General features: G+C 41.8%; 1 protein-coding gene across 2 annotated transcripts; it reads right to left on the minus strand.

Annotated features, from left to right (window-relative positions):
- Positions 1-2,504: 2,504 nt before the first annotated feature.
- On the minus strand, positions 2,505-24,021 carry SPATA18 (spermatogenesis associated 18). 2 transcript variants are annotated; one of them, XM_037383247.1, is made up of 13 exons: positions 23,913-24,021; positions 21,594-21,699; positions 21,367-21,482; positions 19,816-19,934; positions 15,862-15,957; positions 12,530-12,664; positions 11,273-11,510; positions 9,154-9,312; positions 8,427-8,602; positions 5,130-5,253; positions 4,726-4,782; positions 3,868-3,913; positions 2,505-3,410 (listed from the first exon to the last, which is right to left on the minus strand). In XM_037383247.1, exons 1-13 carry the CDS (start codon positions 23,997-23,999, stop codon positions 3,403-3,405), a joined length of 1,467 nt encoding a protein of 488 aa, XP_037239144.1. In that variant the 5' UTR covers positions 24,000-24,021; the 3' UTR covers positions 2,505-3,402. The 2 variants fall into 2 exon arrangements, with proteins under 2 accessions (XP_037239144.1, XP_037239152.1); XM_037383255.1 differs by lacking the exon at positions 2,505-3,410 and having other exon boundaries at positions 3,851-3,913.
- Positions 24,022-24,042: the final 21 nt, after the last annotated feature.

Raw genomic sequence — 24,042 nt, forward strand, 5'->3', positions numbered from 1 at the left:
AATATGTGATAAAACATCCACATCTTAAGGCTGACTCCAGGACAGCCTCTGAATCAAGACAGACATAATCAGCCTTCAAAGAGCTGACAGGCAGGAGCAATTCTCCAGCAATCTCAAAACCTCTCACAAAGGTGTTCTACATAAACACCTTGGACCAAATGTGGTGCTTTTTTACACCCCATGCAGTCTCACCTCCATCAGTCCATCTACAAAGAGTTTAAATTAGCTCAAAATCTAGTCTTATTTTCCTGTTATTGACACTTTGATCATGATCATACTGTTCAAAAACAATCTTATAATAGAAGCCTTACTGGCTCTTTTTTTTTTTTTCAGTCACCTATTAGAATCCACCCTTACTCTTTCTACTTTGCAGTATTTACAAGTGTGGCATTATCCAGGTGATTTAGAGAAAAATAAAAATAAAAAAAAAAATCTTATCTAAGACTTTAAAAACTCTTATTAAAATACGAAGTAAATTTCACATCATATACCAAGTAAATTTCCCATTCATGATCCATTCTTCCATAGGATCTTAAAAGCAATTACAGAAGTCCCTTTTTATAAGTTATTTTGCATTTGCTGGTTAATTCCATATAATCTTTATTGGTATGCATTCTCTGCACGTGGATAAAAAGAACAGGAGCTATTAGTGTCTGACTTGATACCAAAAGCAATCTTCTATCTGACCTATAGATTTAATTGGCTATAAATGAGCTGCACAAGCAACCAGTACAAAACAGTATATTCCTATAACATTACTATGGGCTGCGGAGTACAACTGAGTAAAGTTTAACTAAATGAGCATTACCATGCTGTGCACTGACTTCCTATTTTGATGAAAATAGTTTGCTCTGCTCTCAAACATTATGAAAGAAAAAAAAAATCCTAGAGCTGCTTTCTCACTACCAAAACAAGTCAATGGCTGTCATTTTGGCTGTCATTTCATTAGTTTTCTCTTTTACTCTGAGACTAACTAGTTCTCTAAGTACCTGCTGGGAGAGTAAGATGAGGTGGTCAACCATGCACTGCAAATTTGTCTTTTTGACAATTTTATGGCAAATTTAGATCTTTGTGAATACTAGTCCTTAGTGGCATCACAAGTGTGCGCAAGTCTGGAACCACCCTGCCTCTCATGCTTGTCAAGAAAAACACTTCCTTGATGTAGTCAGTTTTCTCAGAGTTGTTACAGAAACTTATTTCAACTCAAAATCGTAACACAGACATGTCTTGGTAATTACATGCAGAAGACAAACATGTAACACCTACCTTTAAAAAAACAACCAAGAATTAAAAAAATCTTCATTTTTCTGCTCAAAACCATAGTCAGGATAGCTAATTGTCTTCTATTGCCACACAGGTTGCAGGTGCTTAGTTTTTCCAGAGCTGTGGTGGTTTTAGTCATGAGATCAGCACAGAAATATGCAGGTTTACTTTAAGCTCAGATCCATAGCTGTGACCAACAATCACGCTCTTTGAAGAGGAAATGTATTGCTTTAGCATTTTCTCTCGTGACTTGCTTAGATAACAAGAAGTACACTGCATACGTGCGTGTGCCTTTGTGTCCCCTTAGTTCATTCAGAGTGGCTCTGCGAACAACTATGTACAAGACCTCATTTTGCTCTCCCTGGTTACTTATGGGCCTAATTCCAATGAAAATAAGTCTGTAGAACTAGAGTCACAGCCAATCCATGGCTCATGGGGACCAATGAGTCTGCCTGAAGTCTGGTCCTCTGCCAAATAGCCTTGCACCAAAGTCTTAAGCCACACAAGAAGAGATAAAGAACATGGTGTGTAAATCTGCATAGAATCCCTGAAAAGGGATCACAAAATCTGCTCCTGTAACTTATTTTCAAGAACTCAACAGTTTCAGACTTAAGAATATTTTTGCTCATGTTATTACAGTAGTACTAATGAAATGTCACGGTCCTGGGTATAGGCTGATAAAGAGGAGGCAGAAAGCAATTTTTATATTGCAAAATTGTTGAGATGAATCTGGGGAAAGCTCCACATACCTTTGAAACATCGAGTATTGACTGGAATAAGACAGTGGAGTTGGTGAATTACACATCAGCTCCATTATGACAAATCCTATGTTTCTGTGTAAAAGTACAAGGCCCCAAGCAGTCATTTGTGTGGCTTGTGTTCATGGCTGGCCCTACGGATTAGGTTCTGGAGAAAAACAGAATCCGTTCTCTCAAAACCAAGAATGCTGACATCAAAATAAACATTTACAAGGGGAACAAACTATTTAAAGTGCCAGAATAAAATCTCTCCATGTCTCTAATCTTTACATTTAACATGTAATAAACACCCACAGTGAGAGATAATTTGACAAGGTTTTTTCACCGTGTTCTCAAGAATTAGTAATCTATCAGTCTGGTATGAAAGCCCATTAAAAGTGATACTGATTAGACCAGGGGTCCTCAAACTTTTTAACCAGGGGGCCGGCGCACGGATGCAGTGGCAGGCAGCCATCTGCGGCTGCTTGGTTCCCCCCCCAACCCCCGGCAGGGGGGGGGGCGGGGGGGTTCTGTATATAGCAGGGCCCGGATTGAGGACCCTGGGGGGCTGTATCCAGCCCGCGGGCCGTAGTTTGAGGACCCCTGGATTAGACCATCTCAAGCAAATATTTCAAGCTTACAAATAGTCGGTGGCACAGATTCAAAATACTTTTAAGTTCCAAACTGCAAGGGTTTTTTATGATATTAATTTCTAAGTAACAATGAATTTAACAAGGACTGTTACTGCCTTGCTAAAGCATATACCCATGCTTTCAGAACTATATGTCAATGAAGTCCTGTAGATTTCTGGAGTATTGGTAGTTTATGACTGTTCTGTGCAACTTTTGCACTGTAGTTAGAAAATTCAGTTAACTGCAAGGAGTATTTAAAAGGATGCTGTGTGAGTCTGGCACATACTAAGATTATTGCTATTTTCTAAAATTGTAAATAAGCACCAATTAATGAAACTGTTTTCAAGTAACAGCTAACCTCAACATTCTGCAACATTCACCATTTAGGTTATATTAAACATCCTATCAAGATAATTGCATTGTTTGGTATCTGTGGAAAACATTCTAGATGGAATAATTCTATCTCCATCTGCAGGATTACATCATGGGTTCCTCAGTGCTCTGCAAATTTTGCCAAATAAGTATAATCCTTTTTTTGCAAGTATTGCAAGCACCTTTTTTTTTTTTCCTTAAATTAGAAGGGCTGAATTAGTTTCTAAAATTATAAATAAGTCTTCTATATTTCTATAGACCACACTGAACACAAATTTCATTTGGAGTGACAATTGCCATTCATTCACATTATTGCGAGATTTGAGGTATTCTTGAAGAGAAAAGGCACCAGTGAAGTCATTGGATCCAGATGTACTGATTCACAGGAACACATTCAGTTAACGTCCTATTGAAGAAAAAGACACATTTCAGTACAACTTTTTTTTTAAATAAATCTCTACATCGGCTGGGCTTGAGAATGGGCACACATTCACACTACTGGAAATCCCTCACTTCACCATCACTACTTTGGATTTGTAAAAGCATGGAGCCAGCAGACTTGCAGCTGTTTCTTGTTTAGGGAAGAGAACATTTTACTTACTACAGAACTGGCCACAATAAAGGCAACCAGCAGGGAGAACTCATGACTGTGCTCCGAGTACAGTGAAAAACAAGCTCTCCAAGTCAGAAATTTCAGCTTTTTTCCACACACAGAAAGAAAAGGAGCTACCCATTCTAAAAATAAAACTTGGACAAGTGTTTTAGAGTTGAGGACCTTTACCACATTTTTCTGTCTCTTTGCTCAGTCGTTCAAGGGCTTAATGTGAAAACATGAGTCATAATGAACTAATACGCCCACTTACTTGGGCTTCCGCTCCTCACTGGTGAAGGACTGTGGCTTTGAGACACCTGCAAGACAAACAGAAAAGGAAACTCAGGTGTGCTAAAGAACTGAAAGAAAGGCACGTGGGGACTCATCAACATTCAAAAAGTTTGCATGTGTCTATTAGGGCAGCTCCACACGTGAAAAGTCAAATTCAACAAATTTCTAGTTTTTCTTCCACACCCTGCACGCACACAAAAACTTGAGTCTTACCCAAAGCCTCTCACATTTTCAATAGTCACATTTTAAGTTGAGGGCATCTATGTTAATTTAATAAGACAGGCTAACAATTAGAAAAATAGACATGAGTTTTATAAAAATAATTAGATACTGTGTAACTATACCATAAGTAGAACTCTGCTAAGGTTTCACACATCTTACTAGTACCACCTCCGTTCTTCCACTCCTGCCCACCTTACACTGATTTTCTGCTCCTTTAAGGCATTATAGGGTAAATTCAGATTACTAATTCCAGGAGGCAGGGACCACGTGCTCTATATGTACTGCAAGATGACTAAAACACTTCCAGATGATGCAATTAGTTATTCAGAAGGGTACTGAAGCAAGGGGGAGTAGGGGGAAAGCATTCCGAGATCCACAGTTGATACTTCTGAGAATGTAACTATGATCTACTTCTCATACAGTATCTCCACTGAAAATTATACCAGGCAATAACCATCTGTCATTTCAGCTTCACCTCGTTCCAGACCTAGCAAAGGCATTTACTCCCAACGCTAACATCTACATGCAGCACATCAGCATTTTTAAAAGGTTGCCAACATTCTGAGTTTAAAATACTTGGTGCTGTTTATACTACAAGCATTCAGCTGGGGCTTACGTGATGAGATAGAAGAGGACTGGTGCTACGGCTGCGGCTTCTACTTCTGCGAGACCACTGTAAGAGAAGAGTTTGACAAACCTGTTTTGAGAGAGGGCATTTAATAAAGATGAACTCAGCAAGCAGACTTGCCATGCTGGAGACAAGGCTTGAGGACAGAGCGTAAACACCTCAGACTTTCTCCTTAGAACAGCCTCTGCCAACAACCATACATCTGCATAATGAACACATTAAGGCAAACAGAACCATTCATCCTAAATACAGGATGAGGCACCAAAACCTAACTGATACTAGTTATACACAACTCCAGCCAAATAGGAAACAATTAAGAATTTGTCTTTTTAAATTTTGAAAGTGTTTAAATCCAGTTACTTTTTTAACGTTCCTTAAAAAAAAACACATACCAGAGCTCCTCTTTTTGTGACTGCCTCTCCTTTCACAATTACAACGTCATTTTCCATCAGAGCAGGCCACACATGATAGGCCACCAAGGCAGCTGTGAAATCAGAGCCAAAACTATGACGGTACCTATTGAAACACAGAGGACGAGAAGGGTCTGCACATCAGTGCCAGAAGATGAATATGGTGCTTCAACTCATCAGTGCTGATAAAAAGCAGAATACTAGCTACAGCTCATAAATATCTATCTTGACAATATTTCCACATCACAAAAATAAGTATTCATTAAGTGAACCTAGAAAATGAATGTATTTGTAAGACAGACTAAACAGAACATACTATCTACTTATACTGAGAGACGCTCCAATAAATTCATCTCCCACTTTAGAAGACCACTAGACCATATTCTTACATAAGCCCCACACATGCCAGGGTCCTTGGGTCCACTGACAGATTAAATCTTCTGAGCATTTTGGCAGACACAGTCATCCCATCTCCCTGAAATACCTTGCTAAAACAAGACCCCTGTAGAGCATATTACAGAAATACTCTATCTCAACTGTAAAGTTATATCCTAGCATCTTATGAGACATAAAAGGCAATTTTATTAGCAAGATCCTCAAACGATGATAATGAAACAGCACATTTTAGCTAAGAAAAATTATTTTGAAGGCCTGTATTATCATACCAGATATATATTACCTCCCTAAGTCTGCAACACTGGCTGAATAATACACGTCTGGTTTTGTGGATTAAAACTCAAACCAAATACCAAATAACTGAAATACAAAATAGCGATGCATCTATACATTAGTAATGCATATACAATAGCAATTTTCACAAAGCAACGCTGCAGAGGCGTGAAGCTCTGCATAGAGGAAGATATAGGGTACAATAAGGTTTAACCAGCCCTTTTATAGAATGGTATCACACGTAACTACCAGAGATATTTTAATTTCTACAAGTTTTGCTCCATCTCTGTGTACCACATATATATGCCACATATTTCACTATGTAGATGGACAGATGCACGTATATGCCTCCCACAGCAGCATGTATAAACACCTGTTTTTGAAGGCCACAGACATCAGGTAGGTGGAGAAAGCATCCCAAGACTATACCATAGCATTGCAGCCTTCTCAGCTCAGCCAACAGCTTTGGGTATCAAATAGCTAACTGCCCAGTACTTGAACAGGATTGTTAAGTAGTCATGTATGACTCTGCACTCTCCTAAGGGCTATTTTTATTTTCTCTGTTTCTCTCCTTGACGTCTCAAGCTCTTTTCCCCATCTGGTCTGTACTCTGCTTTAAATGATTAGGCACACGGAAAATAAGGAGTTGACTGTGTGACAGCCAACATGGCTTCACTAAGAGCAAACCATGCCTGACAAATTTGGTGCCTTCTATAATGGAGTTACAGTGTTGGTGGACGAGGGAAGAGCAACTGATGTCATGAACCTGGACTTGTGCAAAGCATCTGACACCGTTCCACACAACATCCTTGTCTCTAAACTGGAGAGACATGGATTTGACAGATGGACCACTCGGTGGATAAGGAATTGGCTGGATGGTTGCACTCAGAGTCGCAGTCAACGGCTCAATGTCCAAGTGAAGACAAGTGGTGTTCCTCAGGAGTCAATATTGGGACCAGCATTAACATCTTTGTTGGTGACATGGACAGTGGGATTGTGTGCACCCTCAGCAAGTTTGCTGATGACACCAAGCTGAGTGGTGCAGTTGACACGCTGGAGGGAAGAGATGCCATCCAGAGGGACCTCAACAAGCTTGAGAGCTTGTTGAGAACCTCATGAAGTTCAACAAGGCCAGGTGCAAGGTCCTGCACAGGGGTCAGGGCCATCCCAAGCACAAATACAGGCTGGGTGGAGAATGGATTGAGAGCAGCCCTGAGGAGAAGGGCTTGGGGGTGTTGGTGTATGAGAAGCTCAACATGACCCAGCAATGTACGCTTGTAGCTTAGAAAGCCAGCCATATCCTGGGCTGCATGATACATGGGAAGCAAGTCAAGTGCAGTGATTCTCCCCCTCTGCTCTCGTGAGACCCCACCTGGAGTACTGCATTCAGTTGGGGGAGCCCCCCAACATAAAAGGACAACTCGCTGTTGGAGTGAGCCCAGAGGTGGGCCATGAAGATGATCAAAGGGCCAGAGCACCTCTCCCATGAGGACAGGCTGAGAGCAGCCTGGAGAAGAGAAGGCTCCAGAGACACCTTATTGCAACTTTCCAGTACCTAGAAGTGGCCTAAAAGAAAGCTGCAGAGGGACTTGTTTACAAGGCCATGTAGCGATAGGACAAGGGGTAATGGTTTTAAACTGAAAGAGAAAAGATTTTGATTAGATATTATGAAGAAATTCTTTACTGTGCGGGTGGTGAGGCACTGGAACAGGTTGCCCAGAGAAGCTGCAGGTGCCCCATCCCTGGCAGTGTTCAAGGCCAGGCTGGATGGGGCTTTGAGCAGCCTGGTCTGGTGGAAGGTGTCCCTGCCCATGGCCGGGGGGTTGGAATGAGATGATCTTTAAGGTCCCTTCCAACGTAAACCATTCTATGATTCTATTATTAGAAATATCCTTATTGGTGTGGCTTTTCTTGCTTGTGAGAGTAATTGTTTTGGAGATACCAATCCCCTCAGTTTTCTTGAAGGCATGCAAGTATCCTACAGCTCTCTGCCAGCTAACAAAGCAGCCAGCCCTGACTCAATGGAAAAAAGAAAAACTACAATATGGTGTGCATTCATTAAACAAAATTCCCATTTTTAAAAGTAATTTTTCTTCTTGCTCAACTTTACACCAGAAGAGATAGAAGTGTATTATGGTCCATATGTTGTACATCAGCCACAGCCTGGAGGTTGCAGCACACACGCTGATGATCCTGGTATCAGATACCAACTGCCAGATCTCAGCAAACATGACTTTGACAAAATGGGCCAGAAAAGAGGAACAAAGTTGCACACATTTTGTAAAAACTGGTGGCAGACAGAGAAAGAAAGGCTGATGATAATTTTCCTCTTCAAGGATAAATTAAATATGCTCTAGACACTGAAGTTTATCCAGAAAGCTCTGCTGTTCATTAAAAAGAGCTGTTAACAATGGTCTACATCCTAGCATTTATACACTATCAGAAACCTTAAAGGCATACCAAATTCACCTCAGGCCAGGAATATGTGTCCCAAATTAGTGTTTAGCATCAATCTTAAACCTTTATATTAATTAGGAAAGAAGTATACTATAAAATCTGATTAATGTTTTTTAATAGTAAGAATCTGACTGAAAAGAAAAGAGTTCTTACTTGGTCTCACTGAAAAGCTCTCCATCAGTACCAAAGGCAATATCAAGAGGAGGAACAAGTGTCTGCATTGAAAAAGCCACACGGCACAACTCTCGAATCAAAGAGCTGATCACAATGAAATCGATTTCTGGTGGCAATGAAATCTTTGGGCTGATGTTCATGGAGCGAATTACTTCCTGAAAATAAATACAATTGAGTAATTTGAGCTCACTAACACTTTTACTCATGGGCAGTATGGAAATCCCTGCTAAATATGCCTCTCAGTTTTCTACATTTAAAAAACAGTATAAAAAGCTCCCAGCAATGTTGTCTTATGCTATTGCAGAAAATATTAGCTTCAGAAAGAATGTGCTATTATTTTAGAAATAAAGTATGAGCTACATCATTGACAACAATCTTAAGCGGGAGATGCAGCTTTTCAGTATAACACAGAATTTAAGGAACTATGCAATTTAGCTTACATTTATTTGATCGATCATTACACTGTATCTTACCAAAAATATTACTCTGGCAGACAAACATTCTAATCAAGGCAAACGAAACAAGTAATTACTGGGTCACACCACCATACTGTTTTGGAAAATAAACTGCTACAAGACATAAAATCCATGCAATAAACTTTTTTCCTTCTTCAGGTTACAGTACATTTCTAGTTTACACACTTCCAATTTATTAGCTACTGAAATAGATCAGCACGTCACTTCCCCACCCACTGCCCTTGACTTACATTGACACTGGCTTGAACGTCATACAGATCCTCATGGCGAACTATATAATCCAGGACAGTGTCTTCAAGTGACTCTGGCCCTGAGTGACCTAGAGACAGAGTCTCTCTTACACGTATTTTGAACTGTCTGTAGGCCATCTTTGCAGCACGAAAAGACTCCTGCAAAATTAAAGAACATCTAGTCAAATCCAGGAGACTGAGATTATTTTTTTTATCTATTATCTGAGAGAATGAACTTAATCCAGTATCATCATTGTAAGAAGGAATAGAAAATGCTGCTGTAAAAGTGCAAGCTAAAAATAGTACTCATCTAGGAAGACTTCTCCGATTAAAGTGTGATCTATTTGCAGAAGACAGGAGTGAAAAGCTTCCCACCTAACCTTCTATTTTTATGTAGCATTCCATCACACGCCCATGATCAGTAGAATCACACTTAAAGATATCAAGAGCAGAATTCACTAACAAGCATCTTATGTGGCACAGACTAACATGTCAGACAGGAGCACCTCTTGTCTGTTAGGAAGAAAGGTCAAACTGGAGAATGTAAACTGAATGACAGTTGTGAGAAAAAAAACTTCCATAAGTTAAACGTTCTTGGAATCACACACGTTAAGAGACACGCTGCCGCTCCAACACAGGTATGTACTACGTCAATTTTATAGAAAAGAAGATTAAATACAGAAAAATGAAAACAAATTCCTTTAGACTGAGCTCGTAGTGTGATAAACGCAGTCATGATTCATGTCAAAAATTGAGTGTGCTGTGCTAAGTGTAATTGTTGTAACCTGTGTAAATCTGGGACCTGTATGGCAGTTGTGGTGAGTGGGTGCGTGTGGTTCTCCTTTGAGACAATGTGATGGCTTCCCCTTCCCCTGAGGCAATCGCTGCTTGGAAAAGCCCGCCGAAGGAGGTAAGGAAACCACGCCAGAGAAGGCCCGCCGAAGGAGACAAAGACCTTGAGATTTGAAAAAGCGCGCCAAAGGAGAGCCAGTAGGAGGAGAAGGCGTACCCTAACGGCCCAATGGGGAAAGCGCGGGACGAACATCCGGCAAGAGGAGATTGGTCAAGATCCGGGGATAAAACACGCTGCTTTTAGGACTCAGGTGTGCGTGTGGTGGAACTATTTGAGTTCTCCGTGCACCCAGCACTGTTTTAGCTTATTGTTTCTCAACTTAAATTGATTGAATCCAAAATAAAATTGTTTTAATTGTTATTGTTTATAATAAGTCGGTGACCCCGATGTGATCTCGCTGTGCTTTCCTGAACTGTGACTTTTTGAGGGGCACCCCACAGATTGTGGCTCAGGATAGCAGTCTAGGTCAGTCTCCGGAGATCAACAAACAAAAGAGAAACAATAACCAAAAGGGACTGGAGCTCCTAGGGAAAAACTGCAGTATAAAGGACCCGTAATTCTGGTGCATGAAGATCCAAATGAAGACGATGGAGTCGTGAGTATAAGGGACACCGTTTGGTTGGGTGGGATCGGTTACTTGTGTGTAAGAGTGTGATTGAGACGGAACCTACTTCTGGAAACGGACTCTAGGTTTGGAGCCAGGATTTGAGTTCCGAGGCAAGTGTGGAGGTCTTCTAACCACGGTTCCAAACTCCCACGAGGGACTTGGCTGGTGAAGGACCAAAGCGGTTGCTATAGGATTTGTGGGTGGGATCTCGACTCCTATAGGGTATGTAGGTGGGTGAAGGGTTCAGCCCCCTGCAGGACAATCTTACCAGTAACTAAGGGCGATAAGACACCACTGTAAAAGTCCTAGGATTCACGGGTGGGTGGTAGGTCCAAAACCCCCTGCAGACATTGGTATCGAACCAAGGGTGTAAACTCCTGGGTATCGTAGGGGGCGCAGAACCCTTATTATATGCATATGCATTATATGCATATATATATATGCAGAACCCTATATATATGCAAGACACTTATTGGTTGCTAAGGGCTATAGGAATTGCCGCAAAATTCCTAACAAAATGGGCCAACAGGAGTCAAAATTTGAAAAGGAAATTCAATCCAATTATGTATATTGGCCGATATTTGGATGTTCATCCAATCTAGCCATAATATCTTATAAAACACTGCTGGCCTGTAAAATAAGAAATATTTTTTTCTTACCACAGCTGCAATGTATATTATCCTCTGTACCATCTCCACATCACTGATGTACGTCCTCAAAAGGGTCTCTGCATCCAAGCGTTCCTGAGCATAAATGTCACCAAAGCGAGCTACCAGGCAGGCACGACGTGAAGCGTTTTTACGCCTGGCTTGGCCAGGTGAACAGCTCCTCAGCGGAAATGAACCAGGTGACCTGCTCACTCTGTGCCTTGGGGAAGGAGAACGGCTCCGTGCAAGCCTATGACAGACATGTAAAGAGCATGTGTGCAGGAGCGGGCTGGAAATTAGGACCATGCGTGGCAATCAGTTAGCTGAGGGGAATGTGCTCGAGCTTTTATGGGAGGACAAGGAGCGTGAATAGACACAACAATTAACATGATGAGTCATGCTGAGAGAGGATAAGGGAGTGGGGGACGCATGGCGCCAAGGATGGCGCCAAGGAAAGGTAACACCTTGCGGTTAATTGCTGGTAGTTAACCACCAATCAGGGATTGCCTAGTATGCAATGCTTAGCTTAAAGAACCAATCTGTTTAAAACGCACAGCTTCTGAAAGTATATATAAACTCGTGCTTCTGTACAATAAATTGACATTTGTTTGCATCAAACAGCGTCCTGTCTCTCATCGCAGCACATGTGGTCACTTCACCATCCTCAGATGCTTTTGCCTAGTGCACAGAGTTTTGTGTCAATTTAATTATTACCAGGGTAAGCCGAGATTTTGAGCCAACATAATGAAAGACAAAGTTGCAGATGGTTAGTCTAATATGAAGGCATTTGTGTCAATCCATTTTATGGGCTACAGCCTGAATAACAAAGTAATTCCTAAAGTGTGTATAGCCAAGCACTTTGCTTTGGGGAAACACACTTTAAACTTGGAATACTTGGGAGATTTGTTCCTCTTTCAGTACTACTGAAGAGTTGTAAAGTCAAACAAGTGAGAATGTAACAGTTTCTGCCCTGTAATGATATAGTATTCAAAGAGGACTTACAAACAAATCTAATCTCTTATCTCGTACAGTTGCTCTTGATGTATTTTGTAAAGCTGCTCTCTTTGTTGTTTTGACAGAAACTTAACATAGATGTCTGAAATTAAAACATTTGGGCACTAGAAGAAAACAAAGAGTATATGTTCCTTCGTGACAAAGTACAAAAGCTTAGCTTTTGTTTATACTTCAGTCTCAAATGAGGAGGAAATTCATGCTACCCAACATGAACAATTTCTCCGATTCAGTGACTTCTCTGAATAATGTCTCTACCTGCTCTGGAGAACAGACTTTTGGGCATCCAGGATAGAAATCTCATCCCGCAGTATTTGAATCTGCCGCTCATAGTCATTCAGACGAGCTAACTTCCTCAGGGCATCCTTCTCTTGGGCATGGGAAGTCTTCAGACTTAAACACACAGAATAAAGTCAGTCACAAGATGTTCTTCTACCAATGCAAACCATCTATTAATTAATCCTCACCATCAAACAGAAAGAACAGAAAGAGGAGAAATATTGAGAAAGCTCCTTATGCTGAAACACAGGGAAATCAAGAATTTTTTAAAAAGCATAGTCTTAATGTAAAAGCGTTACTGTGGCAAGAGACTGGATACACTACACTTGTGTTACAGGGAGATCACTGGTTGACACTGTGTTCTTGCACTACCTCAGATGATGAAATCTAAGAAAGAAATCTGTTTCTTTCTCGTATTTAAGATGTTAACTAAACCAGCTCAGTTTTCTTTCCTACAGTTTAAGACTAGGTATTTTCTTATATCAGGTCCTCAGGTTCCTTTCTTTGCTAGAATATATTAGTCAGTCAAAGGATATCACCAATGATGTTACTGAAGAAGTATCAAAAGCTAATGTTTCCTCTCTTGCTCTCCAGAAGAGAAGCAGTGCTTTTTAATCATTGTCAACCAACCAGTTAAGCAAATTTGTCTTGCCCTTTATGCTTAATGTTAGAAAGTATCCTAACATCTCTACTTTCCCTCCTAACACTGGTGTTACTGTTGTTTTCCTTACTCCAAAAGGAAAAGAAAAAAAAAAAAACCAACAAAAACAAAAACCCAAACCAAAACACACAACCCCAAAAGAAACAGAAAAAGAAAGATGCTTGCTTTCTTTTCACTTTGGAGGCATTCAGTCTGTCCCTCCTTTTTTTTTTACTGAAGGACCATGGTGAGATTTTTCAGGATCCAAAACAATGAAAACAACACCTATCAATTAACAAGCTTCCTGTTCCAACACAGGTAGTAAGGCCAGCACATCTGCTAAAAGACTGTCCTTCTAACCTGGGTAGGAAAAGCTGCAGATACCCTTAGAGTCCCATGGCCATCCTTAGTCAGCTCCTCCAGCAAGGACTGCTAGCATAGTAGTAGTAAAAGAGGGATAAATAATTCTAATTTAAAGAACAACCAGAAAAGGAAAGTAGATTCGGGAAGACAAGTTCTAGAGATAGGTGTTTACTTCACAGGGTGTCACTTGGCTTTGTTAAGTTTGATTAGACCTTTTAGCATGAGTCTAAGCACCCTAGTAGTAAGCTTCCATTTATAATAGTACTAATAGGAATTTGTTAAGTCTGCATGTAACAACATTTTTTAATTACACTATTTATTGCCTTCCCCTGAAGAACCTCCAATTGCTCTTAAATGTTGATCTTTATTCATCTAAAAAATCTGTATTTTCCTTCATAATTCTGCAGCAAATAGCTAAATCCTGTTATAATTAATATCTTGATATAACAAACGCTTACACTGGCTATAGGATTGAGTCTAGACCACATTTGCTCTAACAGCCCAGGAGACCAAGATGCCTTGCAAAAAATTATTTGATTTAAATATAAGAGACAGGCAGACTATAGACAAGGGGAATGAGATCATCAGCTTATTCCAAAAGTTTTAAAACACAGGTTTACAAAGATGCAAAGGATACTGCTAGCAAACTGTTCCTTGTGTAAAAAAAAAATAAAAAATCCTGCCCTAGGTGTCACAGATCAGTCCTGGTTTCACTTTCTCTACTTTTAGAAGGACTCTGCTTTTGACAGGTAGGCAAAGACTAGGCAAATCCAATTTCACCCAACTAAAATGGTTCAGTTTTTGAAAAGATGATGCACAAAACATGAAAAATAGCACCTTTGCTTTAATCAGAGATTGAACTCCCAGACAGAAGATGCAAATGTAGAGAGCCAAAATGAACCATAAGCATGCGGAGAAGACGGAATTCCTGGATTCACAGAAGATGTGAATGTTCTGTTTTTCTGTCAGTAATACAAATGGCAACATGAACTTCTGTCCAGTCTACATTAAGACCTACACATGGGGCTTGTGAGATGTTTTATTCCCTACTATTAATTTTAATCGGGAAGACAGCAGTCAGGTTATATCTAAGAATCAAGGAGTTACATGAGCTACTTTTCACCCAACGAATCAAAAAGCCCATTTTATGGGAATATGAATTTATACCCCAGATAGCCACCCAAAAAATTAAAATCCAAAGTGATCAACACTTGCTAGGAAAAGTCCATGGATTAAATCCAACAATTAACATTAATCTAGAAGCAATGATAAACATCCAGAGATGAACAAGTGATATTTAACTTGATACTGTAAGTAGAAACTCTAATAGCCTGAGGGTTTTTTTGTCTACTTATGTTTATGAGGAGTAGCTCATCCTCTCAGTTGCCCTAAAATGAAAAGATAAACTCATGGACAGTTATATCCTTTCCTACAGTGTGAGCAGAAAAGTCAAGTTTCTTCCATTTTTAAGCGTGGCACTTATTTAACTGAAAAGCTGCAAGTATTTATTAAATAAGTATGACTTGTTATTAATTATATGTAACTATAATTGGAATTCATTTCAACCACCTTTGTATTCTTTTCTGATAATACAACACACAAAAACCCCCAAAACCAAGCCAACAAAAAAACCACAAAAAGATGTGCGCTACAACTCATAACAGTGAATTATTATTACTGAAGGTCAAGCAACAAAAGGAAATTAGTTTTAAGGACCCCTGTATTGAAATGGAAAGGTAGTTCCCCCAGCTGCATCCTTACCGATCCAGATTAACTTCCCAATGTGACAAACACACTTAAAAACTCAAAAAACATTTTTAAACCAGAGACATCAATATCACCAATAGCCATTACTTCCATTCAGACAGGCAAAAGGATTTAGCAAAAACGGCCTAAAAGAAAAAACTGTATAAAGAACTTTATCTGAAGATAGACAGACTGAAGTGTCTGTTATTTGACACGCACGGTACTTCCAAAAGCATTGTAGCAAGTTGCAAACGATGGTTTCCAGCTATATTCAGAATACAGTTCTCTCCTATTTAACTTCATCTACAAGATTCAAATGCTATCAGGCTGCTGGTTTCAAAGTAATCCTTTCTCTAGCCTAAAGAATACAGGGTAGAAGTTCAGAAATAGGGGTTCTTCTCGTGTAGATCTACGTAGGCTAATTCTCTCCATATAACATCAAGAAACAAAGCTACAGGATGTTAAGGTCCTATTTTTTGCTACAGCATAGGACAGTGTAGAATAAACAGAACCCACTTGCTGACTTTCTGCCACAAATAACCCAAGATTCAATTTTTCTTACGCTGCTTTTAGCTGAACAATTTCGTCTTCTGCTGCCAAAAGAGTAGTGGCTGATTTGGTCTTTGTGTCTTCAAGAGCCAACTGGGTTTTTGCCAGACTGCAAGAAAAATTAATAACCTTCATGGTAAAGGCAGAGATTCTACCAGAGAATTTAATATGACAAACTGACTGTTTAAGCAGATCAAGCCCATACCAACTTAACATATGAAAACAATCACAGTGGGCTTTGTGCAGACTATCAGCACAGCACACAACTTATAAATCTGACTATGCCATAGCAGAATTATTTAGCTATCACCCATTATTTTTCATTAAGACAATTCCAGTTTCATCATCAGTTTCAACAATTTACAGCATTCAGAATGACTTCACTGTAGAGGGATTTTTAAAGGACCGAGGACATATGTTACCATTGTCCGGGTTGGACAACCCAGGCCTGTTAGTTGAAGCTGCAGAGCAACTTTAATTTGTCCTTGGAACAAGCAGGGTGAGAAAGAAAACAAGCTGTGCACAAACAAGGAGCCAGGTGCAGAACAAGTCCTGGGAACCGCGAAACCGGCACACTGTGATCAGGCGCCTGCAGCACGCTCACCAGTCAGCAACACGGACACCCACGTGAGCGGAAGCTTTTATCCAATCACCTGTGTGTCGAGTCGTGTGAGCGGTTGGTTTAAGTTATAAATATGACCTGTTTGCTTAATAAAGTGAGCACGGCGTGTAGCCGTATTGGTGTGATTGTCATGACTTGGCCGACTCCATGGGGGACCCTCTTCGCTTCACCATCCATAGACCGGGTATCCTGTGACATGAATTTTTTCTTCTGCATCTATCCCCTGCCTGCCAATAATTACATAATCACTGCTTCATACTGCACCGCCTTGAAAGGATCAGTTCTGAAACTTTCATGTGCGACTTCATCTCTGCTTGAATTACCCCTTCCCAACCATCCACCTTCTAGAGTACTACCTTCGCAGATCACAGCCAACACCTCTCTGACCTGACTGCACACAGAAATGCAACCCACAAAACTGCACAAAAGCTTTATCACTAATTTCCCCACTTCTCATAGGGGCTAACCCAAAATGACTTTTGTACTGCAAATTGCCACACACTCACTCCTGTCTGTATTAGTGAATAACTTTCCTCGTACTTCTCACCTTGACCATCAAACGCTTTTCCTCAGCTCATCAGATAATCTCTTTCTATCCACACGGGAGCTTAAGATGAAATGCCTCACCACTAAACCAACATTTACATCCACCTGAACCACAGAATGGCTGAGGTCACCTCTGGAGGCCACTTTGTCCAATACCCCTGCCCAAGCTGTGCCACTTAGATCCAGTTGCCCAGGACCATGTCCAGATGGCTTTTAAATATCTCCAAGGATGGAGACTTTACAACCTCTCTGGGCAACCTGTGCCAATGCTCAGTCAGCATCACAATAAAATAGTGTTTCCGGATGTTCAGAGGGAACCTCCTGTGTTTCAGTTTGTGCCTCTGGTCCTGTCACTGGACACCACTGGAAATAGCCTGGCTCCGTCTACTTTACATCCTCCCTTCAAGTATAGACTTGAATAAGATCCACCAATCTCCCATCGCTCTTCTCTATAAAGTAATTCCTTTGTTTATTAAACCTCCCAGGCTGAAATTATTTTGTAAGATTACCCAATTCTTTCAAACCAGTTGAAACGCCAAGAACAAACAAAACCCTCTCTTTTTCCAAATGTTATGGGGTCCATCTCTGTCTAACCTTGCCACTTTTGATGTTTAATTTATACTGTGAGATCACAAAATTTTTTTGTCTTCATCTGCTTTTCAGGGCGATGCACTGATCATTAACTCACTCTGAGTTGACTGACAGACTTTTTCAATAGTGAAAAACGAGAACGGCTGTGCTTATTCGAGACATAACAGATAACAATATGCACTGGTTAATAAGGGAAGAGCAACTGATGTCATCTCCCTTGCCTTCTGTAAGGCCTTTGACATGGCTCCACACAACATCCTTGTCTCCAAATTGAAGACACATGGATGTTGGTGTTGGACAGATGGACCAGTTGATGGATAAGAAATGGGCTGGATGGCTATGCCCAAAGAGTTGCAGTCAACAGCTCAATGTCCAAAAAAACAGCAACAAGTGGTGCGTGTCAGGGGTCTGTATTGGGACCGGTATTGTTCAATATCTTTTTTTAATGACATTGACAGCAGGACTGAGTGCCTACTCAGCAAGTTTGTGGACAATACCAAGCTGAATGGTGCAGCTGATACTCTTGATGGAATGGATGCCATCCACAGGGACTTTGACATGCTTGCAGAGTGGGCCCATGTCAGTTTCATGAAGTTCAACAAGGCCAAGTGCAAGGTAATACCCCTGGATCAGGGTACTCATCAGCATCAATACAGACTGGTGGGGAAAAATTGCTTAAAAGGAGCCCTGTGGAGAAGGACTTGGAGATAGTGGTAGATGAAAAGCTGAAACCGAGCTGGCAATGTGGGTTCATAGCCCAAAAAGCCAACCATATCCTCAGCTGCATAAACAGCAGCACAGCCAGCAGGTCAAGGGAGGGGATTCTCCCCCTCTACTCCCCTTTCATGAGACCTCACTGGCTGTACTGCATCAGGCTCTGGGGTTCCCAGTAGGGACCTGTTAGAGCAGGTCCAGAAAAGGGCCACAAAAACAATCAGAGATCTGATCCGATCAGCCTCTCCTATGAGGAAAGGCTGAGAGAGTTGGGATTGTTCAGCTTGATGAAGAGAAGGCTTCAGGCAGACCCTGTTGCAGCCTTCCAGTACCTAAAGGGGACTTCTTAGAAAGGTAGAGAGACCTTATTTTTTTATACCCCTGTCCTATCACTAGGACAAGGGATAGTGGTTTTAAACTAAAAGAGGGAGGACAGACTGGATACAAGAAAGAAATTCTTTCCCATGAGGGTGGTGAGACACTGGAACAGGTTGCCCTGAGAAGTTGTGGGTGACCCATCCCTGGAAGCGTTCAAGGTCAGGTTGGATGGGGCTTTGAGCAACCTGATCCAGTGGAAGATGTTTCTGCCAACAGCAGAGGGGTTCCAACCCTCAACCATTCTGCGATTCTACAGTTCTATGAAAGCAGGCGGCATCTGCAAGATTAGGATGCAGGTTGAAATACTCTATTGAACCTCTTTAGTCTAGTTAATACAGTTTGCAGTTCTGAGAACCTGATATTCTTAGAATGACTTAGCAAGAGCATTAGGTTATAACACTTATTGTACCAACTGAAGGACTGTGAACATCCAGTGTTCTCACAATAACAGAATGCATGAGAAAGTGTCTGTCACTTGGAGCTACCTCTGAAGTGGCCCTGGAACTGGCATCAACTGCACAAATTTGTTTCTGACACAATTAAGTCATTTTGAGACCACAGTGCTCCACAAAACATGTTTTATACACCAGGACAAAAACTGTTCAGACCTAGTCACTTATCTGAAAACCTGCCTTTCTTCCACCATCTTACCACACTGAATTTTGAACTTCTTGGATGTTCATGCACCAATTACATACCATAACTCATTATGATATGTTGTAGTCCTTCAGTAAGTGTTGCACCATAGCTACTCTATTTTTATCAGGGTTTACTCAGCATGTAATATTTCACTGACTATAATTCCACTGGGATGGTCATGCACTATACAAAACCCTTTTATCTGGAATACTGGCATGTTTTCAAACTCCTCTGCCAGAAGCAAAACCTACCAAGTCAATTTATGAATGTGGGTATGACTATCATTTGTACCCCACTTTGAACACACATGGACAATCCAGAGCCTAGATGTATTTTGAAGCTCTGATTTTAAGCCAGAAATGAAACATTTTACAAGTCTCCATCACTGTTTAGATAAAGAGAAAAATATGGCTTGTTAACAAAAAAACAAGAAACAACCACAAAACAAACAAGAACAATCACAGTTAATTCCCTTACTCTTCTTCTATATGGTCGAGCTGTAGATGAGTTGAAGTCAGTTCTTCCTGAAGCTTTTGCAGTTGAAAAGCCTGATTGCTGGCCAGCTCTCTCAGCTGCCTGTCTTTCTCAATTGAATCCTACAGCAAAACACAAAATCACGCTGCTCAAACATTCTGCCTTACAGAATCCTTCAAGAATGTAGTATACCTTTATTAGCAGATACATTTCTAAACATTTCAGTAAACACTATTTCTAAAGTAACTGAAAACAAAAGCAATTGCATACCTTCTAGAGACATAAGCAATACCTTCCAGGCACACAAAACAAAGACTCAGTTATATTAGGAAAAATACTCACTTTTTATATGCCATGACAGAGAATATGGAAGGTCTGCATACGCAGATTTACTACTTGTACACACATCACCTGAACAAAGTGTTCATGCAGATGTGTTGTGGGGGGGAGGGGGGCATCCAGTCAATCACAACTGGTTATACCACCAACTCAAGTTTTTGGGAATTCATGTACACGAAGTAACAGATAAATTTATCAGAACAGAGGCAGCAACTATCGTCATTTCAGAAAGCACACCACTACACATGCAGCTCTGTCTTTAACAACCTGTAGATTTGCCTGATACTACTGGAATTAAATAATTAACTGTGCAACAGACTTTTCTTGAAAATTTTAATGTCACATGCAACGACAAGTCTGTAACTGGTGTACTGTCATTTCATAACATCATTATTTTACATTTTGTGGGTTTTTTGGCAGAACCCTCCTCCAATACAACAGAATCTGACTCTTAAGGACAAATGAAAAGTGATATCCCTTATTTTAATTGTGAAAGATTTTGACAGAAGTGTAAAAAAAAAAAGAGAAGTCAGAGAACATGGAGACATCACTGTCAGATCTCAGTATCTTCCCCTAGACTGCATCAACCAACGCTTTTTTTTTCCCTGCAAAGCACAAAGCCACAGCAGACGTCTTCTGCTAAACTGTTAGTCCTGCAACCCCTTCAGTGTGGTGGTATCATGATGGACATGAGCACTTACTCCCCTTGCTGCCCCTGCCCCAGAGATATTCTAATGCTCAGCTACAAAACAAAGATATTTTTTTCTTTAAAAAAAGCTCAGTTGAATGCATGGAGTTCACCCACACATTCAGCTTACGCATGTACTTTTACATAGTGTTAGGTTTTTACTAATAGAGATAACATATTCTATGACATCTTTGCAAATGTAAGTGTAGCATAATTCTTTCCTAGAAAAGGACAGTGATACAAGAACATAGTTTGTCTTACAGAGCACATTCCTTCATATTGTCATTTGTTGTGAAACACCATAAGCCCTAGAAGGCCAAAAGTAACTTTAATGACCTCTTTGATTTCCCTTTCAAAGGAAACATAAGATGAGACTGACAAATAGCACAGTTGTCTCCATGACATATTTCATTAAAAAAAAAAACACCATCAGGGAAGGAGGCTATTATTAACGGAAAGTCATTAAAGTTCTCCTGCAGGTATAAATTCACACCATTCTATTCCCTTAACCTAAGTTTCCTACATACCTGAGTGAGAGAAAGGTTGGTTTCAAAGAGCCTTCCTGAAGTAGCACAGGAAAAACAAGTCCCTAGCCATGGCAGGGGACGAGTTTTTATTGTTTCCACACCTGCATAATGCCCGCCTAAGGAAATAAATACATTAAGAAGTTGTGAGAACACTCATAGAAAGAGCCAGAGCTTGAAAAGATGACACCTGTGAAATGTGTTAGTAATAAGACAAGGCACTGATTTACCTTCTCGAGATGTTTCATTGAGGATTGTGAAGAGCTGCCCTTGAATCTCAGAGTTCAGTTGTATTATTTCACAGCATCGGTTCAGATTCTGATCACAGGAATTAGTCTGTAAATTAATCTGTATTAATACCTCTGCGTGGGCTTTCTTACTTAAAATCATTCCTGTTATATCACAACTTCCCCCCCCCTTACATCTTCACAACCTTTTCTTACTGCATCCGCTAGAATACTAATCTGTAAAAGGTTCACACTGTTAATAGGCAAACAAACAAGACATCAGGACCTCTGTTACCCAGTTAATTCATTGCTTGAGAAAACTTACTCCTTTCCCATTCATAAAGGAGAGGCAACCATAAATATCCCTAAAAGAAGGATCATAATTATAGATCTGTGTTAAAATCTTTCACAGTTTTTACAATAAGATGGGAGATCATTGGATGAAAAAACATTAGTCTAAACTCTGGTTTTCCATATTAGCTTAACTAATACATATAAGGCTATTATCTTGCTTTGTCAACATCCACAGGAGGCCTCCATGCAATTTCATCTGATTTTTAAGAGTTGCCAACTGAAACCAATACTCCTGAAGAACGGGCAAAATCCAGCGTTAGCCTAAGAAAAAAAAAACAGCAGAACTACACCACTTTCAGCAAATGCAATTCCCAAAAAGGAGTTGATGGGGTTAATTTGTCCAGGATGCTGCTGCACCTGCCAGGGGAACACACACTTTGTACCTGCTTCTTTAATCTTTATCTGTAACCTGCGTATCGTCTTCAGCATGGATCACCCTCTACATCTTCAGGCTTTAAAGGCTCCATACGGTTTTCACAAGCTTCCAAAACAGCTGTAACTCCCACCCATGCCCCTGCCAGCTTGTCTTCTGATTGCTGTAACACATGCTTTCCTCTGGCCTCAAGAAGCCCAGCCTCACCCTGCTAACCTCCACCCGAACACTACTCCAAAATGCATTTTTCCAGCTCGTTACACTGACATAACACCCATGGTGCTTCCACCTGCCAGATCCTCCTTTTCTGCAAGAGTAGCCTGAAACTGCTAGTCTTTGTTTTCCAAGACCACAGAGACTACCCCCACCTCAGTTATAATGGAGAGTTCAGCTCCCACCATTGCTCAGCCTTCCCAAGGTCTACCTCCACCATCCAAGTGGAAGATCTTAAAATGCACGCCTCTGTTCTTGCTCCTCTGGTGTCCTGCACTCCATGGCAACTATACTAGCTACCCTCAAATGCCTCCTTAAAACAGTCCTTTGCCAAGAGTCCTGCAGAGAGTTAAACTAGCTATTAATATACCGTAACTCCTACATACCACGTAAAAAACCACCAAAAACCAAACTGACTTCCCTTGAAAAGGCTGCATCTGCTCAGCACCCTTCCTCACCAACCCCAGCACACAGTAGATGGCTACAGGCTCATGACCAAACCAACCATCAGTATCCCAAAGCTAATGACACCTGGGGACACAGGAGCGAGCACTCTGTCAAGATTTTCCACTGAGAAAACGGACAGTTGTCAAATCAGAGGTCACTTCATCTCATCTTGCCCTGATTTCACACATTCGCTACTGCTTCCACCACTTCGCCTCCTCAGTCTCCTGTTACCTCTTGCTCCTCCGTGCATCCCACGGCATCCACCTGCAGCCTTCTCCTGCCCCTACCCAAACCTCCCTTAGAACTGCCCCCCCAAAGCCCTCCTGCAGCTGTCCCGTCTTGCAGCAGCTGCTCAGCGCCAACAGCTCCCCCCGCCCCCCCCAGAAGAGCTGGGAAGCTGGATAGCCCCCTCCTCACTTCCAGCAGCCTTTCCCCTCACCTCTTCCTGACTGCCCCCGGCCACAGGCGATTCCCCCCGAGCACGCCCTCACCTGCGGCCCTTCCACCTGCCGATCTCTTACCGCAAAACTCTCCTCTGATCCAGACTCGGTCACTACGGCTCAAACGCCCCTTTTAGCCTCCAGCCCTCGCTCTCGGCGAGCCTAGGCACCGGCACAGAGGAGCACCGCTGAAGCTGCGAGTGCTGCAGGCACCGGGCACACGTGCGGGTCAGCGTCCCAAGGCGGCCGCTGAGCCCCAACCGGGGCCGCTGCCTGCCCCCCGCGGCCGGCGGCGGGGGCCGGGTGCCCCGGGCTGAGCGCACCCCCGGAAGGCGGCGGGGGCCGCCGCTCCGCGTCCGACCGTCACCGCGGCAACCGCCCGCGGCCCGGGCACCGCGGCAACGGCGCCGCTGCCTGCCGGCCGGCCCCCCCCCCCCCCCGAGGGCCCGCTCGCCGGGCGGCCCCCCCAGCAGCCGCGCAGCGCCCGCGGCCCACCTCGTAGTCCCGGTACCAGCTCTCCAGCTTCTCTTGCAGCAACCGGCCGCTCTCCGCGCCGACAAGCTTCCTCAAGCCCTCGGCCATGGCTCGCCCCGCGGGTGGGATGGGGCTGGGCTGGTTCCCCTCT

The sequence above is a fragment of the Falco rusticolus genome, chromosome 1 (genome assembly GCF_015220075.1).
Source record: "Falco rusticolus isolate bFalRus1 chromosome 1, bFalRus1.pri, whole genome shotgun sequence".
Taxonomy (NCBI): Eukaryota; Metazoa; Chordata; class Aves; order Falconiformes; family Falconidae; genus Falco; species Falco rusticolus.

Excerpts from the sequence above, each read along its gene's own strand:
- SPATA18 (XM_037383255.1), bottom strand. The coding sequence starts at position 23,999 with ATGGCCGAGGGCTTGAGGAAGCTTGTCGGCGCGGAGAGCGGCCGGTTG. Across the intron at positions 19,935-21,366 it reads CCAACCTTTCTCTCACTCAG|GATTCAATTGAGAAAGACAG; the intron begins GTATGTAGGAAA and ends GTTTTGCTGTAG. Across the intron at positions 5,254-8,426 it reads GAGCTTTTCAGTGAGACCAA|GTACCGTCATAGTTTTGGCT; the intron begins GTAAGAACTCTT and ends GTGTTTCAATAG.